The sequence below is a fragment of the Saimiri boliviensis genome, chromosome 1, assembly GCF_048565385.1.
Source record: "Saimiri boliviensis isolate mSaiBol1 chromosome 1, mSaiBol1.pri, whole genome shotgun sequence".
Taxonomy (NCBI): domain Eukaryota; kingdom Metazoa; phylum Chordata; class Mammalia; order Primates; family Cebidae; genus Saimiri; species Saimiri boliviensis.
In genome coordinates, this window is record NC_133449.1 from 237773589 (window position 1) to 237792117 (window position 18529).

Genomic DNA, 18529 nt, shown 5'->3' on the forward strand with positions numbered 1-18529 from the left:
CTTCACATATAATAAATAATGCAGTTAATGAAGGAGGTACAGGTAAGAACGCTTTAACATAACGAAATAGTGTCCAAGTTGACACAGCTACTAATTGGTGGAGCTGGGCTTTCTACCCAGACAGTTCGTCTCCAGAGCCTCTCAGTCTTCACTTTCTCCACCTTCTCTGAAATAGAGGATTTTATGAGGTAATAATTGAAGTTTGGTAGTATCTCCTTGAGGATTCGCTATCCTTGTTACTAATGCTTTTATACTGCATAAATTTCAGATCTTCCCAAATAAAAGTTTTTAAAATATAGGGCAATTTGGAGTATCCAAATCATGTTTGTAACAATGTTATCTTTTTGTGTCTATGTGTGTGTCTGTGTGTGTGTAACAATGGAAGAGGAGAAGAAAGTATATGCCAGATGAGCCATAGAAGCATCTCTATTTAAGTGTTTTTCCGCAATGGCAGATGGTCCACAGCTTTTACGTAGGTTCCGAGGTTATTCTGGGCTATTCTGAATCGTGGTAAGACTGCATTCCCGGACATTTTCCCACCACACAACCCAAGCAGTCAGTAACCTAAAACTCCTAAAGCACTGTGGATCGTGACAAGAGCACAGAGATAAACTGGAAAATAAACGGGCTTTAGAGTCCGTCTTAAATTTTATTCTCATCAATTCCTACGCGTTGTCAGTGTCTCTTCTGCAAAATGAAAACAATGCAGCCTACCTTGCAGGGTTGTGGTTAGAATAAGGAAGGAAAATACAGGGCCAACACTGCCTTTCGCAGAGTTATCCTCAATCTTTTCAGTCCCCACCCAGGCTTCTCCGCCTCCGGAAGGAGATGAATGAAAGCTAACTTTCTTTCTTTCTTTCTTTCTTTTTTTTGGAGAACGAGTTTCACTCGTGTTACCCAGGCTGGAGTGCAATGGCACGATCTCGGCTCCCCGCAACCTCCGCCTCCTGGGTTCAGGCAATTCTCCTGCCTCAGCCTCCTGAGTAGCTGGGATTACAGGTACGTGCCATGATGCCCAGCTAATTTTTTGTATTTTTAGTAGAGACGGGGTTTCACCATGTTGACCAGGATGGTCTCGATCTCTCGACCTCGTGATCCACCCGCCTCGGCCTCCCAAAGTGCTGGGATTACAGGCTTGAACCACCGCGCCCGGCCTGAAAGCTAACTTTCTTTACCAAAAAGTAAGATATTGTAGCGTTTGTTGTCATTTCCTATTAAAAAGAAAAAGGGTTGGAGCTGGTTGAGCCCCTGTGCCCGGCGCACGGTGGGGAAAATCCATCCACGCCTATCCTTCCGTCAAAGAGAACTCGCTTTCCCGGGTCTCCGGAGCGTGGGTTACAGGAGGGTGCCGGGCGCTGCTAAGTCTCCGGGACTGTCGGAGTTCGCGCTGCCGCCCCGCCCCTGCCGCGCACGCGCAGTGACGCTCCGGCCGGGCGGGCAGCTGCTGCCGCGCCTCCGTGGGCGGGGCCGCTGGCTGAGCGGAGCGGAGGCGCCGCCGGGCGGAGGGCCCACGCGGGCTCAGCTTTCCCGGTCGGCAGTGGTGACGGTAGCCCAGCCTGCCGGGGAGCGGTTGGTTTTCCGAGTCGCTGTCTTCCAGGCTCCGTCAGTGGTCGGCATGGCACGTGAGTGTGCGGACGCGGATGGGAAGCGGCGGGCTAGGTAGCTTAGCGCTCGGGCGCGGCCGGCGGGGGAGGCGGGGTCCGACCGGAGAATCCCCTGGGGTCCCGCAGGGCGGGGATCCCGGCTTCCGTCGGCGGAGAGCTCGCTCGCGGCTGGCTCGGGTCAGCCTTCTCAGGCCGGGCGCGTGCCTGCCCCTCGGGGGCGAGTTTGTGCCGTAAAGAACACACCCCGAAGATGTGGACACGGCCGCCCCGGGAGGGTCCTTGTTTGGGGAGGGTGGTAGCCTAAGGCCTCATGAGGACCGGGACTCCGGTGAGTCGCCTCCCTAGTTCTTTTGTTTGGCCCTCGCAGGTAATAGTCGAATAAACAGGAGGCTTTAGAGCCGGTCCTAAATTTGCGCGTTTTTACCAGTCCTACGTGTTAGGTTAGTCTGTTGTGTAAAATGAGAACAATGAAGCCTACCTTGCAGGGTTGTGGCTAGAATAAGGATGTAAAGGACCCACACTGCCTTTCGCAGGTACCCTAATCTGTTCAGTACCCAACCACCTCTCTCCTACTCTGAATGGGGATAAGGGTTAACTCTCAAGTAATGGGCTGAACTTGTGATCTCTGTATCTGGCTTTCTCCTTCCACCCACACGCCTCATAAAGCCAGAACTTGTTTTGGGATACTGGCCCAGAAGATTCGAATGTCTGTTTTAAAATATCTGGTGTTTGTAGCTAGTGACCACTAGATTGGTATGATAATAGTCTTTAAGTGTTCACCTTTTTTTTTTTTTTTTTTTTTTTTTTTTTTGAGACAGAGTTTCGCTCTTGTAACCCAGGCTGGAGTGCAATGGCGCAATCTCGGCTCACCGCAACCTCCGCCTCCTGGGTTCAGGCAATTCTCCTGCCTCAGCCTCCTGAGTAGCTGGGATTACAGGCACGAGCCACCATGCCCAGCTGATTTTTTGTATTTTTAGTAGAGATGGGGTTTCACCATGTTGACCAGGATGGTCTCGATCTCTCGACCTCGTGATCCACCCGCCTTGGCCTCCCAAAGTGCTGGGATTACAGGCTTGAGCCACCGCGCCCGGCTTAAGTGTTCACCTTTAAGCCACCTTCTTATTGTCAGATCTGGGAACACCATCAGTTTGTTACTCTGCTGGTTTATCCATTAAAACACAAAATAAAGATGCATTTTAAAAAGACCTGTCTTATGGAATCATTAATAATTTTGTAGATGGGAAAAGATCATGATTGTTTGACTTTGTAGGTGGAAATCAACGAGAACTTGCCCGCCAGAAAAATATGAAGAAAACCCAGGAAATTAGCAAGGGAAAAAGAAAAGAGGATAGCTTGACTACCTCTCAGAGAAAGCAGAGGTAAGTGGTACTAATTTAATTCTAGAGTCACTGATGTTGTGATTGAGGACACATTTTAGACTGCTGTGGTGCCCCATGCCTGTAATCCCAGCAGTTTGGGAGAGTTGGGAGGATTTCTTGAAGCCAAGAGTTTGAGACCAATTTGGACGGCATAGCCAGCCCCTGTATCTACAAAATATTTTTTTTAATTAGCCAGGTGGCCGAGGGTGGTGACTCACACCTGTAATCCCAGCACCTTGGGAGGCCCAGGTGGGTGAATCACAAGGTCAGCAGTTCAAGATCACCCTGGCCAAACCCCGTCTCTACTAAAAATACAAAAATTAGCCAGGCGTGATGGCGGGCTTGTGTAATCCCAGCTACTCAGGAGGCTAAGGCAGGGAATTACTTGGACCCGGGAGACAAAGGTTGCAGTGAGCTGAGATCGCCCCACTGCCTGGGCAGCAGAGTGAGCCTCTGTCTCAAAAAAAAACAAATATGGTGGCACATGGCTGTGGTCTCAGCTACTCCAGAGGCTGAGGCTGGAGAATCGCTTGAGCCCAAGAGGTCAAAGCTGCAGTGAGCTGTGATTGTACCATTGCACTCCATCCTGGGTGGCAGAGTGAGACCCTGTCTCAAAAAATCCTCATTTTGGAAAACAAAATGCATTTAAGTGCTTGGTAGAACAGGGCTTAATGAATATGTTTTGTGCCAGGCGGACTAAATCCACATGGGGTAGCCATCCCAACCTATAGATGAAAAATGTAGAGTTCTGAAGCTGTTATTTGTTTTGCACAGGCGAGTGCAGCTCCTACAATCATAAGAACTTTATTCAGCAAAATAACACCATCCATATGCAAAACACTGTGAGGTGCTAGATGTACAACATTTTCAAAGCAGACAACCTACCCAAACTACTCTGGATGACAAGTGACTCAATTATTAATATAATGATAATAGTTCTGAAGAACATACAAAAGAGTATAATAGCTAGCTATGCTGATTTCTGAAGATCCATTGGATTGAAGATAATTCATGTACATAACCTTGATATATGACTATATGTGCCAATGTAAAACTGCTACAGAAATACTTCAGACTGCAGCTTAAGTTAAAAAAAAAAAAGCACATTCACATTCATGTTTCTAAGAGAGCTAATCAAAGCTTAGGTTTTTTTTTTTTTTTTTTTTTGAGATGGAGTTTCGCTCTTGTTACCCAGGCTGGAGAGCAATGGCACGATCTCAGCTCACCGCAACCTCCACCTCCTGGGTTCAGGCAATTCTCCTGCCTCAGCCTCCTGAGTAGCTGGGATTACAGGCATGCACCACCATGCCCAGCTGATTTTTTGTATTTTTTTTTCTTTTTTTTTTTTTTTTTCAGACAGAGTTTCGCTCCTATTACCCAGGCTGGAGTGCAATGGCGTGATCTCCGCTCTCCGCAATCTCCGCCTCCTGGGTTCAGGCAATTCTCCTGCCTCAGCCTCCTGAGTAGCTGGGATTACAGGCACACGCCACCATGCCCAGCTAATTTTTTGTATTTTTAGTAGAGATGGGGTTTCACTATGTTAACCGGATGGTCTCGATCTCTTGACCTCGTGATCCACGTGCCTCGGCCTCCCAAAGTGCTGGGATTACAGGCTTGAGCCACCGCGCCCGGCCGATTTTTTGTATTTTTTAGTAGAGATGGGGTTTCACCATGTTGACCAGGATGGTCTCGATCTCTTGAGCTCATGATCCACTCGCCTCGGCCTCCCAAAGTGCTGGGATTACAGGTGTGAGCCACCGCGCCCGGCTTCAAAGCTTAGTTTTATTCTCAAATTATTTTGTCCATATGGAACTTGGAGGTTAAGTGAATAACTGACTATGCTTCAGTGTGGCTTGTTAAGGGTTCTCAATCCTGGCCGCACATTAGAACCACCTGGGAAACCTTGACAGGTGCTCAACCCTTGCCTTATGCTCAGTTCTGATTGTTTTTTTAAAAATTGAATTATAATAGTTGTACATATTTTGGGGATACATGTGATATTTTAATACCTGTTTGTGGGCTGAGTAGTGGCTCATGCCTATAATCCCAGCACTTTGGGAGGCTGAGACGGGCGGATGGCTTGAGGCCAGGAGTTCAAGACCAGCCTGGCCAACACAGTGAAACCCTGTCTGTTACAAAAATTAGCCAGGCATGGTGGTGCACCTGTAGTCCCAGTCACTTAGGAGGCTGAGGCAGGAGAATCACTTGAACCTGAGAGGCAGAGGTTGCAGTGAATCAAGAACTTGCCACTGCATTCCAGCCTGGGTGACAGAATGAGACCCTATCTCAAAAAAAAAAAAAAAGAAAAGAAAAATAAACCTAAAACCTGTATGTGTGCAATATGTAATGATCAAATTGGGGTAATTGGGATATCTCTACCCTCATTAACTTTCATCAAGTTCTGATTTAATTGGTTTGAAGTCAAGCATTAAAAAGTACCCTAGGGGCCAGGCGTGGGTAGATCACGAAGTTAAGAGATGGAGACCATCCTGGCCAACATGGTGAAACCCCATCGCTACTAAAAATACAGTTGAGTGTGGTGGTGCACGTCTCTAGTCCCTGCTACTTGGGAGGCTGAGGCAGGAGGGTCACTTGAACCTGGGAAGCAGAGGTTGCAGTGAGCTGAGATCACTCCACTGCACTCCAGCCTGGCAACAGAGCAAGACTCCATCTCAAAAAAAAAAAAAGCACCCTAGGTAAATTTTATTGTACGTAGATTATACCTTTTTTTTTTTTTTTTTTTTTTTTAAATAAAGACAGAATCTCACTGTGTTGCCCATGATGGAGTGCAGTATCGTGATCTCAGCTCATTGCAACCTCCACTTCCCGGATTCAAGAGATTCTCTTGCCTCAGCATCCCAGGTAGCTGGGATTGCAGGTGCCTGACATCACGCCCAGCTAATTTTTGTATTTTTAGTAGAGACAGGATTTCACCATGTTGGACAAGCTGGTCTCAAACTACTGATCTCAAGTAATCCACTCACTTTGGCCTCCTAAAGTGCTGGGATTATAGGAATGAGCCACCATGCCGGCCCAGGTATTCCTTAAACTGAACTTGAAACAGTTCCCAGGTGATTCTGATGTGCAGCCACTATTAAGAATCATTGATTAATGAGATTAAAGACCTTAATTTAAGGCAAAGCTCCTGACACTTTTTTTTTTTTTTTGGCGTGAAGTCTCACTCTGTCAGCTAGGCTGGAGTGCAGTGGCATGATCTCAGCTCACTGCAACCTCCACCTCCCAGGTTCAAATGATTCTCCTACCTCAGTCTCCTAAGTAGCTGGGAATACAGGCACATGCCACCATGCCCAGCTAATACTTTTGTATTTTTAGCAGAGACAGGGTTTCACCACGTTGGTCAGGATAGTCTTGATCTCTTGATGTTGTGATCTACCCACCACAGCCTCCCAAGTCACACCCGGCCCTTTTGTTTTGTTTTGTTTTTTTCAGAGATTGAGTCTCACTCTGTGTCTCAGACGGGAGTGCAGTGCCACAGTCTCAGCTCACTGCAACCTCTGCCTTCCAGGCTCAAGTGATCTTCCCACCTCAGCCTTCTGAGTAGCTGGGACTGCAGGGACACACCACCAAGCACAGATAGTTTTTGTATTTTTTGTAGAAATGGGATTTCATCGTGTTGTCCAGGTGGGTCTTAAACTCCTGGGGTCAAGTGATTGCCTCAGTCTCCCAAAGTACTGGAATTACAGGTGTGAGCCACCATGCCTGGCCCTGACATTTATTATTAAAGTGATAAGCTTTGCTTTCAATTTCTGTTTACTCACATTAGAGTAAAAATGAACATGGTATGGATCAATGACCCTGCAATAATATTTTTACTGGAGAACCTAGTCTAGCTTGGTTCAGAAATTGTCATTGTTTACCAAGTAAGCTGTCCTTATAGAGCTCTGTGCTAGATGCTCTATATGCGTTATTTTTTATTCATCATAGCCCCCAAAAATGATAGTAGCACTAATGTGTAGAATAGGAAACTGAGGCTCTGAACTTCAGTAACGTTACTAAGGTCATGCAACAAGCACAGCAGAGCTTGGTTTCAAATAGAAAAGTAGCTGTCATGATTCTTTTTCATACTTCCTTTCTTTGTAGTTGTATATTTTTTTTTTTAAGTGAAAGCAAGTTTATTAGGAAAGTAAAGAGATAAGGATAAGAGATAGGCAAAACAGCCTATAGCTGTGCTATTTTGCCTTTCTTCCATTCCTTTGCTTTTGTTATTGGCTTTACAGAAATGTCTTACTGTCATGGACTATGGAAAACGGTTTAGCAGTTCCTCAGAAAGTTAAAACCGGCCAGGCACGGGGGCTCATGCTTGTAATTCCAGCACTTTGGGAGGCCAAGGCAAGCAAATCAGTTTGAGGCCAGGAGTTCAAAACCAGCCTGACCAACATGGTGAAACCCCATCTCTACTAAAAATACAACAGTTGCTGGGCATGGTGGCACACGCCTGTAATCCCAGCTATTAGGGAGGCTGAGGCAGGAGAATCGCTTGAACCTGGGAGGTAGAGGTTGCCGTGAGCCAAGATTGTGCCACTGCACTCCAGCCTGGGCAAAATAGCAAGACTCTGTCTCAAAAAAATAAAAAATAAAAAAAAATTGAGACATGAGGTTAATAACTCAGAGTTGTGGAATTTTAACCAGAGCTGGAAGTGTTTGGCACACAGTAGGTGTTGAATACATAGCCATTTAGTCTATTTCGAAAATAGTTTCATGGACTCATGGATCACCTAACCCAGGTAGTCTGGTCATAGTTCACAGTTCATATGGCACATGCCAGTTTGACCAGAGATGAAAAGGGTTAAGAAGGTACCCTGAGGTCCCAGCCTTTCTTTAGTGTAATCCAGTTTTAGTGACTAGCTTGTGGGCTTTTTTGCTTGTAAGAAACGGAATTGCTTAATAATATCTATGTCCTAGTCATAGATACCAGTTAGGATATCTAGGAGACTTCTTAAATGCCTCTTGTTAAATGAATTCACTTGTTAACAACCAAGAGTAATTATTATTATTCCTACATGTAGCTGCCTAATGTCAGACACTTTTATATATTCATAGCTATTCCTCAGAAAAATCTTGATACATATTGCTCAGATTTTGAAAGGGCTTTGAGGTTATTTGTCCAAGATCATGATAACAGAGATGGTTTTCAGAATAAGATCTAACTTCAAAGCGTTTCGTCTTTGTCTTTCCATTTTGTCTCCAACCATGAAAATGGAAAGACAAGAATGTTTATATAATCTTTTAAATTGTCTTCTAATATACTGAATGGGTTATGTGTAGAAAACAAGTGAGAATATAAAATTGGTCTTGCTGTAACAACTTACAGCCTTTTCCCCCATTGTAGGGACTCTGAGATCATGCAACAAAAGCAGAAGGCAGCTAATGAGAAGAAGTCTATGCAGACAAGAGAAAAATGATGACTGGCTATTTGGAAAACCTGGGTGCTACTGCCAACTGGGTGTATCATAAGCTCTAACTTCAAGACTTTGTAGAGTGGATAGTCATTAAATATGTTTTATCCTTTAAAAACTATTTTGAACTTTACCTTTCAGTTTGACTTAGTGCAATGTTTTAGAAGCAGTCTTCAAAGAATAAAACACTACATGCATGTGGCATATTGGTGAACATGATTTTTATTAGTTAACATTTATATATAATTTATTAGGTAATATGATCAGATAATAGGATCTCTCATATAATAAAGATTCTTTGTCATCAGCTTTGTTAATGTAATTTTTTTTCTTCCCTCAGTTTCTAAGGATAAGCATAAAGTAGATCTTTAAAGTAAACTTTATTGTATAATAGAAGCTAAGAACAATTTGTGTAATTTTGCTTTGAAATCAACTTACAGGACCAGGCTCAGTGACTCATGCTTGTAATCCCACTACTTTGGGAGACCAAGGCAGGCGGATCACCTAAGATCAGTAGTTTGAGACCAGTCTGGCCAACATAATGAAAGCCCACCTGTACTAAAAATAAAAATAAAAAAATTGGGCTGGGCACGGTGGCTCACACCTGTAATCCTAGCACTTTGGGAGGCTGAGGTGGGTGGATCACCTGAGGACAGGAGTTCAAGACCAGCCTGGCCATCATGGTGAAACCCCATCTCTAAAAACAAAATTAAAATAAAAAAAAAAATTAGCCAGGTGTTGTGGCACTTGCCTGTAATCCCAGCTACTCAGGAGCCTGAGGCAGGAAGATCACTTGAACCCAAGGCAGAGGTTGCAGTGAGCAGAGATCGAACTACTGCACTCCAGCCTGGGCAAGAGAGTGAGACTCTGTCTCAAAAGAAAAGAAATCAACTTACAAAGCTTGCTTGAAGAATTTACAGCAGATGATATAAACCACGGAATAGAAACTAAATGGATGTAAACTGAGATCTCAGTTCTACTTATAGCTTTAACATTTTTTGGAATGAATACCATATTTTCTGTCCTCGGCCTCTTCTAAAACTTGAGTCTTGATGGTAGTTATAAATTTGGAAATATGTATCCTGGAGAAGCAAGGTTTGAGACCTTGTTACATTCTGAAGTAAATGCAAAATTACGTCAAAGAGAATAAAAATGCCATTGTAGTAGTAAATAGGATAACTTTTAAGTATTCTACAAATAGTTGATTTTTCACATAATGTAACTTAACAAATTTTTCTGATCATCCAATATGTCAGCCACTATCTGGACAGATCTTGAAGAGCGAGCCTAATATAATGTCTTGTGACTTGTCTCTTACCAGTGGTACCACCCATAAATAGGCTGGAATCTTACGTGTCTAATATTGAATGAGACAACTATGAAGTTTTTTGGTTTTGTTTTGTTTTTTTGAGACTGAGTCTGCTCTGTCACCCAGGCTGGAGTGCAGTGGATGCCATCTCAGTTCACTGCAACCTCTGCCATCTGGGTTCAGGTGATTCTTCTGCCTCAGCCTCCTGTGGAGCTTGGGAGTACAGGTGTATGCCACCACACCCAGCTACTTTTTTTTTTGAGATGGAGTTTTGGTCTGTTGCCCAGGCTGGAGTGCAATGGTGTGATCTCGGCTCACCACAACCTCTACCTCCTGGGTTCAAGGCATTCTCCTGCCTCAGCTTCTCGAGTAGCTTGGATTACAGGCATGCACCACCATGTCTGGCTAATTTTGTATTTTTAGTAGAGATGGGGTTTCTCCATGTCAGTCAAGTTGGTGTCAAACTCTCAACCTCAGGTGATCCACCCGCCTTGGCCTCCCAAAGTGCTGTGATTACAGGTGTGAGCTACTGCACCCGGCTAATTTTTATATTTTTGGTAGAGACAGGGTTTCACCACATTGGCCAGGCTGGTCTCAAACTTCTGACTTCAGGTGATCCACCAGCCTCCTCCTCCCCAGCTCTATAGCTGGAGTTACAGACATGAGCCATCCCACCCAGCTGAAATTTTTTAGTCTGAGTTTTTATCTTCATATTGGTCTAGATTTTTCATTAAATTAATACATTGTTCTGGATCTTGGGTTAACTTTAGTCTTCAGAATATTCTATGATGGTAGAATAAAGGCAAAAAGATTAAAAAGTAGCTTAAGTTACACTGTAATAAAAGGAATAATGAAGATTATTCTATTACTGTGTATACAGTATACATACACAATATACGATAATGATTGTACTACAAAGATTCTTTGTGGATCTAATATCTGTAATTCTGTCTCCAGAATTTCTACAGAGCAATAAGCCATAAGCACAAAAAAATTTCTCATGATTTAAGCTCTTTTCTTTGCTTTTTTGTTTTTTTTTTTTAAATGAATAATTTCTGTAGTTTAAAATATCCTGTGGAGTGGAAGAACTTTAGACCCTTTAATTCTTATAAATTGAGGGAAAGCTAAAGTTTCCAAAATAACGTGGAATATTAGAATAAGGAAGATCTCAATGAACTAATCAATCATTAATACTATTTTTTTTTTTTTTTTGAGAGAGAGTCTTGCTTTGTCACCCTGGCTGAGTACAGTAGTATGAATATGGCTCACTGCAGCCTCAACCTTCTGGGCTCAAGTGATCCTCCTGCCCTCAGTCTTGTCTCCCAAGCAGTTGGGACTACAGACACCCACCACCACACCTGGCCGATTTTTGTATTTTTTGTAGAGACAGGGTTTTGCCGTGTTGCCTAGGCTGGTCTCAACCTTCTGAGCTCAGGTGATTGACCCCGACCGCCCTGCAAAGTGCTGGGATTACAGGTGTGAGCCACCATGCCTAGCCATTCTATTAATTATTATTATTATTATTATTTTTTGAGACGGAGTTTCGCTCTTGTTACCCAGGCTGGAGTGCAATGGCGCGATCTCGGCTCACCGCAACCTCCACCTCCTGGGTTCAGGCAATTCTCCTCCCTCAGCCTCCTGAGTAGCTGGGATTACAGGCACATGCCACCATGCCCAGCTAATTTACTGTATTTTTAGTAGAGACGGGGTTTCACCATGTTGACCAGGATGGTCTCGATCTCTCGACCTCGTGATCCGCCTGCCTCAGCCTCCCAAAGTGCTGGGATTACAGGCTTGAGCCACCGCACCCGGCAAAACCCCGTCTTTAAAAAAAAAAAAAAGAAAAAGAAAAATTAGCTGGGCATGGTGGCACATGCCTGTAGTCCCAGCTACTCAGGAGGCTGAGGCAGGAGAATTGCTTGAACCCAGGAGGCAGAGGTTGCGGTGAGCCGAGATTGTGCCATTGCACTCCAGCCTGGGCAACAAGAGTGAAACTCCATCTCAAAAGAAAAAAAAAGAAAATCTGGGAAAAATACAATAAATTCTAAATTTCTGTAAATTCTAAATAGCACTGCTTTGAAAATTCCTTGGGCATTTATCCCAGTGAAATGATAATAAACAGCCAACATCTGGAATGTATATTTCAATGACTCGAATATAAATACTATGTTCAGATCACAGTAAAGGACAGTTCTAGCACCCTCTTAGATAATGCCTCTCATCTGACTATCACCATAGATTAGTTTTGCCTGTTATTGAATGTTACATAAATGGAATCACACAGTATGTGCTGTAGTGAGTCTGGCTCCACTTGCTCAACATTGTGTCTGCAAGAATCCTCTATTTTGCTGCTACACAGCAGTTCAGCCTTTTTCACTGCTGTGTAGCATTGTTATATGAATATACTATAATTTAGTTACTCTACATTTCATGGACATTTGAATTGCTCCCACTTTGGGGCTGTTATGAATAATAATGCCATAAATTTTTATATATCTTGTGATGGCCTTAAACACTCATCTATTGAATATATACACAGCAGTGGAATTGCTGGGTCATAGGATTTGTGTCTATAGACATACATACACACACACATTTTTTAGTAGGTACCATCAAACAATTGCATCTTCGTTGTTTTTGTTTTAGTTTGTTTTTAATGACCATACAATTTTACCACCAGCAACAAATGAAGGTTCCATTGCTCCACACTAGCATTAGGTATTGTCAGACCTTTTATCTTTAACCACATTGGTGGGAGGTAGTCATATGTCATTGTGGTCTTAATTTACTTACATATACCTTTTTTTTTTTTTTTTTTTTTTTTTTTTGAGATGGAGTTTCACTCTTGTTACCCAGGCTGGAGTGCAATGACGCGATCTTGGCCCACTGCAACCTCCGCCTCATGGGTTCAGGCAATTCTCCTGCCTCAGCCTCCCGAGAAGCTGGGATTACAGGCATGCGCCACCATGCCCAGCTGATTTGTTATATTTTAGTAGAGACGGGGTTTCACCATGTTGACCAGGATGGTCTTGATCTCTTGACCTCGTGATCCACCCGCCTGGGCCTCCCAAAGTGCTGGGATTACAGGCGTGAGCCACCGCGCCTGGTCTACTTACATATACTTAATTTAAATACACTCAGTTTATATACACAACACATATACTCTCTCAGCCTTCAATAAGCCAGTCTCATTCTCCTGAGTTAACTACTGTTAATAATTGTATACTTCTCTCAGTGCTCATGCAAACATGCACACACACACATACACATAAATAAGGGATATGGGAGTGTATTTGATTCTGAGAGCTGCTGTAACAAATTACCACAAATTTGGTGTCTTAAAACAACAGAAATATTTCTGTTGACAGTTTTGGAGGCCAGAAATCTGAGAGAAAGGTGTCAGCCGGGCCACAACTCCCTCTGAAGGCTCCAAGGGAGAATCCTTGCTTGCCTCTTCCAGCTGCTGGTGGCTCCAGGTATTACTTGGCTTATGGCAACTTAACTCCTATCTCTGCCTTTGTCTTTGTGATTTTCTGTTCTATCTTCTTTCCTTCTTTTTATGACGACTTTTGTTATTGGATTTAGGTTCCATTCTAACCTAGGATGATCTCATCTGGAAATCCTTAATTGCATCTACAAAAACCATTTTCCCAAATAGGTTACATTCACGGATATCAGATGTATCGTTTTGGGGTCTGGTGATTCAATCCACTACAAGGAGTTTTTTAAACAAAAATAGGAAACTTCGATGTAACTTAGCACTTTATATATATTTTTTAAAATGGAGTCTCGTTCTGTTGCCAGGCTGGAGTGTAGTGACGTGATCCTGGCTCACTGCAACCTCCGCCTCCCTGGTTCAAGTGATTCTCCTGCCTCAGCAGCCTGAGTAGCTGGGACTACAGGCACCCACCACCATGCCCAGCAAATTTTTGTATTTTTAGTAGAGATGGGCTTTTACCATGTTGGCCAGGATGGTCTCAATCTCTTGGCCTTGTGATCCACCCACCTCAGCCTCCCAAAGTGCTGAGATTACAGGCATGAGCCACTGCACCTGGCCATAATTTAGCACTTTTAAAAATAACCACATTGGGCCAGGCACAGCAGTTCATGCCTGTAATCTGAGCACTTTAGGAGACCAAGGTGGGTGGATCCCTTGTGCCCAGGAGTTTGAGACCAACCTGGGCAACATGGCAAAACCCTATTTCTACTAAAAATACAAAAATTCGCTGAAGGGAGGGGATAGGCCAAGTTCCGGGCCTGAGAGGGCCACTAGGGAGAGCATAGCATAGTGGCTAAAGGACCTTGCCCAGAAGCTGGACCCAGAGGAGTTTAAACAGAAGATGCACAAGGCCGGGCATGGTGGCTCAAGCCTGTAATCCCAGCACTTTGGGAGGCCGAGGCGGGTGGATCACGAGGTCAAGAGATCGAGACCATCTTGGTCAACATGGTGAAACCCCGTCTCTACTAAAAATACAAAAAATTAGCTTGGCATGGTGGCACGTGCCTGTAATCCCAGCTACTCAGGAGGCTGAGGCAGGAGAATTGCCTGAACCCAGGAGGTGGAGGTTGCGGTGAGCCGAGATCGCGCCATTGCACTCCAGCCTGGGTAACAAGAGGGAAACTCCGTCTCAAAAAAAAAAAAAAAAAAAAAAGGCCGGGCGCGGTGGCTCAAGCCTGTAATCCCAGCACTTTGGGAGGCCGAGGCGGGTGGATCACAAGGTCGAGAGATCGAGACCAACCTGGTCAACATGGTGAAACCCCGTCTCTACTAAAAATACAAAAAATTAGCTGGGCATGGTGGCGCGTGCCTGTAATCCCAGCTACTCAGGAGGCTGAGGCAGGAGAATTGCCTGAACCCAGGAGGCGGAGGTTGCGGTGAGCCGAGATCGTGCCATTGCACTCCAGCCTGGGTAACAAGAGCGAAACTCCGTCTCAAAAAAAAAAAAAAAAAAAAAAAAAAAAAAAAAAAAATTATACTACGTATGTATATGTGAGCCATTTGGCAACCCTAGGTGCTTAATAAAGAATACTGCTGGAGGCTGGGCACGGTGGCTCACACATGTAATCCCAGCATTTTGGGAGGCTGAGGTGGGTGAATCACCTGAGGTTAGGAGTTCCAGAGCAGCCTGGCCAACACAGTGAAACCCCAACTCAACTAAAAATACAAAAATTAGCCAGGTGTGGTGGCAGGCGCCTGTAATGCCAGCTACTCAGGAGGCTGAGGCAGGAGAATTGCTTGAACCTGGGAGGCAGAGGTTGCAGTGAGCCAAGATCCTGCCACTGCACTCCAGCCTGGGTGACAGAGCAAGATTCTGCCTGGAAAAAAAAAAAAATTATATACACACACACACACACACACACACACACACACACACACACTGGAGGCTGGGCAAGGTGGCTCACGCCCGTAATCTTAGCACTTTGGGAAGCTGAGGCAGGTGGATCACTTGAGGTCAGTAGTTTGAGACTAGCTTGGCCAACATGGTGAAACTCTTGTCTCTATTAAAATTACAAAAATTAGCGGGGCGTGGTGGCGGGCGCCTGCAAGGCTGAGGGGGGAGGATCGCTTTACCTCGGGAGGTCAAGGCTGCAATAAGCCGAGATGACAATGGCGCCACTGTACTCTTGCGACAGAATGGGACCCCATCTCAAAAGAAAAAACAAGAAATGCCGGGCGCTGTGGCTCACGCAGGTAATCCCAGAATTTCGGGAGCCCGAGGTGGGCGGATCATCTGAGTGGGGGAATTAGAGACGAGCCTTACCAATATGGAGAAACCCCGTCTCTACTAAAAGCACAAAATAAAGAAAAAAGAAATTGGCCTGGCGTGGTGGCGCATACCTGGAATCCCAGCTACTTGAGAGGCTGAGGCAGGAGAAATGCTTGAACCAGGAAGGCGGAGCTTGCGGTTAGCTGAGAACGCGCCATTACACTCCATCCTGGGCAACAAGAGCCAAACTCCTTCTCAGAAAATTAAATAATTAAATTAAGTTAAGATTGGGAAATATAACACCGTGAAATGAAAGGTTTGAGAGAAAACACTCCACAAAGGTGGGAGGGCGATAACCACACGTAAAAAGCGTGAGAAGTTACTACAAGTGGCCCTCCAGGCCACCGTGCTGTTCCGCTCCCAGAAGCCCCTTGGGCGGAAGTCGTTTTAGAAGGGAGGGGCCCCACGCCGCGCACCAGCGGGTTTGCTATGGCGATGAGCAGCGGCGGCAGTGGCGGCGGCGTCCCTGAGCAGGAGGATTCCGTGCTGTTCCGGCGCGGCACCGGCCAGGTGAGGTCGCGACCAGTGTAGCCTCACTATTGGCGCTCTCACCACGCTCCTTCCCCAGCCGCGGGACAGCATCAACTGGATCCGCTCACTGGAGTTGTGGTCGGCGTTCGCCTCCGTCTTTTCCCACTTCTTTCGCTGCGAACTGCATCTATAAGCTTCCTCGAGCAGTTTCGGCGCCTTGATGGCTTTGAGTCGAGGCCCTGTCGCGACTTAGCTGTAACTTATTTTGTCCACTCCTCTCTGGCGGGTGTGAGGGAGGTGGGGGCATTAGGCCAGGGTGAAGCTGGGAAACCAGTTAGGAGTCTGTTAAAATTATCCGAACTTTAGATCAAGATGTTAACAGAGTTAAAAGTGTTTGGATTCTGGATATATTTTGAAATCGGAGGCAACAGATTTTTCAGATAGATTCGATGATGGAGGTTTTCCTGAATAGTTGAAAAGATAAAGTTGATTTTTACTGAGATGTGCTGAGATGGGAAAGAGAAGATTGCCGGTAGAGCAGGTTTCTCAGGAGTTCAGTCTTGGGCATAGCATGGGGGGGGATGAATTTGGAGTGAGAGTAGGAGAAGAGAAATTCAACGCAAAATTTGACCAGCCTGGGCAACGTAGTGTGACCCCCAAGTCTGCAGAAATTAAAAATACAAAAACTAGATGGGCTTTGTGGTGCTCGCCTGTGTCCCCAGCTACTTGAAAGGTTGAGGCCTTGGAAAGCTCAGAGAGCTGGAGGCTGCAGTGAGCTGTGATTGTGCCACTGCACTCCAGCCTGGGCGACTGAGCCAGACCCTGCCTTAAACAAAAACATCTGTAGACATATAAGGGAATTTTATTTAAAAAAATTTTTTTTCGGCCGGGCGCGGTGGCTCAAGCCTGTAATCCCAGCACTTTGGGAGGCCGAGGCGGGCGGATCACAAGGTCAAGAGATCGAGACCATCCTGGTCAACATGGTGAAACCCCGTCTCTACTAAAAATACAAAAAAGTAGTTGGGCATGGTGGCGCGTGCCTCTAATCCCAGCTACTCAGGAGGCTGAGGCAGGAGAATTGCTTGAACCCAGGAGGCGGAGGTTGCGGTGAGCCGAGATCGCGCCATTGCACTCCAGCCTGGGTAACAAGAGCGAAACTCCGTCTCACAAAAAAAAAAAAAAAAAAAAAAAAAAAAAAAAAAAAAAAAAAAAAATTATTTTTTTTTTTAGAGACAAAGTCACTCCCTGTTGCCCAGGCTGGAGTGCAGTGGCTAATCATAGGTCATTGCAGCATTGATCTCTTGGCCTCAAGCGACTCTCCTGCTTCAGCCTTTGGAGTGACTGGGTCTAAAGGAGTGAGCCACCACGAAATTTTATTATAAATGGAGAGTAGAGAAATCGGGCAATAAATGGAGGGGGAAGTGAGTTAAGAGGGATTTTAATGTGTGTGTGTATGTGTGTTTAAAACAGCATCTTGCTTTTTTGCCCGGATGCAGTGGGACAATCGTGAATCACTGCAGCCTTGAAATCCCGGATCCTTTCACCTCTGCCTTCCAAAGTGCTGGGATTACTGGTGTGAGCCATTGCACTAAGATGGGAGCAACATGTTTCAGCATGTTTGTGGATTGATAAGAAAGATAAGAATAGGAAAATTGATGTCAGAAAGAGAATTGCAAGAACAATGTCCTCGGGTAGGTAAGAAGGGATGGATTTGGCCTTTGTTGAAAACATTACTGGTTCTTGTGGTGACAGCTATATAGTTACACATATGTGATATGTGAATGGGCAGATATGATGGCAGGAGAGTGTGAAAGTTCTCTTGATTTTTACTGTTCTCTTAGTAAAAGAAGCAAGGTTATCAGTTAGGATGCTAGGATGGGAGAGGAGAGAGAAGATGGGAAGTAGATAGTTCTTTAGAAGAAGGGGCAAGGGTTAGTCTAGGACAGTTCAATGGAAATGTTGCTAGGCAACGTGAAGGCCTGCTAGAGATTTGTGGCCATGAGTTGAAGGAGACCAGATAGCAAGATCGTATATGAGGACACCCACAGAGTAAATGGAGAGTTGAAATTCATACGGTTGTAGTTTTACCACGTGGATATGAAGAAGTGAGGGGGGAAGTACAAATGAGTTATCTTAATGATTGACCATGGAATTTTTTTTTTTCTCTGAAGTGAATGAATTGAACCAAAGACCATGGAATTTAAGCTGGCTAAGAAAGGAAATGAGGACTTTAAGACCCTGAGAGACAGTTTAAAAAGTGGGAGGATCAATGTATTGCCAGCTGTTAGTAAAGTGGAATGATTGTCCCCATCAAACTACTAATAGGAGTAAGCTGCAGAGCCTAGAAAGTGGTGGTTAGAGTAAGATTGTTGAAACTGCATTTATGGAGAGGTTTTGGTTATTGGTTATAATAAATAAATACTGTAGAAGTGAACGAGTAGTGGCTGGGCATGGTGGCTCATGCCTGTAATCCCAGCACTTTGGGAGGCTGAAGCAGGCAGATCACGAGGTCAAGAGATTGAGACCATCCTGGCCAACATGGTGAAACCCCATCTCTACTAAAAATCAAAAAATTTGCTGG

The 18529-nt window shown here is 44.8% G+C and overlaps 2 protein-coding genes across 5 annotated transcripts in view; both read left to right on the forward strand.

Annotated features, from left to right (window-relative positions):
* Positions 1-1416: 1416 nt before the first annotated feature.
* Positions 1417-8707, forward strand: LOC104651043 (small EDRK-rich factor 1). Its single transcript, XM_039470092.1, has 3 exons — positions 1417-1622; positions 2875-2983; positions 8334-8707. The coding sequence occupies exons 1-3, from the start codon at positions 1616-1618 to the stop codon at positions 8404-8406; spliced, it is 189 nt and encodes a 62-aa protein (XP_039326026.1). The 5' UTR covers positions 1417-1615; the 3' UTR covers positions 8407-8707.
* Positions 8708-15749: 7042 nt separating this feature from the next.
* Positions 15750-18529, forward strand: part of LOC101028267 (survival motor neuron protein) — a 45270-nt gene continuing 42490 nt past the window's right edge. For 2 of the 4 annotated variants that reach the window (XM_003925768.3, XM_003925770.3), the window contains exon 1: positions 15750-15987. In XM_003925768.3, the coding sequence (XP_003925817.1) occupies positions 15907-15987 (81 nt within the window). In that variant the 5' untranslated portion in view covers positions 15750-15906. Of the gene's footprint in view, positions 15988-17009; positions 17640-18529 lie in introns of those variants that run through there. The other 2 variants (XM_039469836.2, XM_039469827.2) reach the window with 2 other exon arrangements.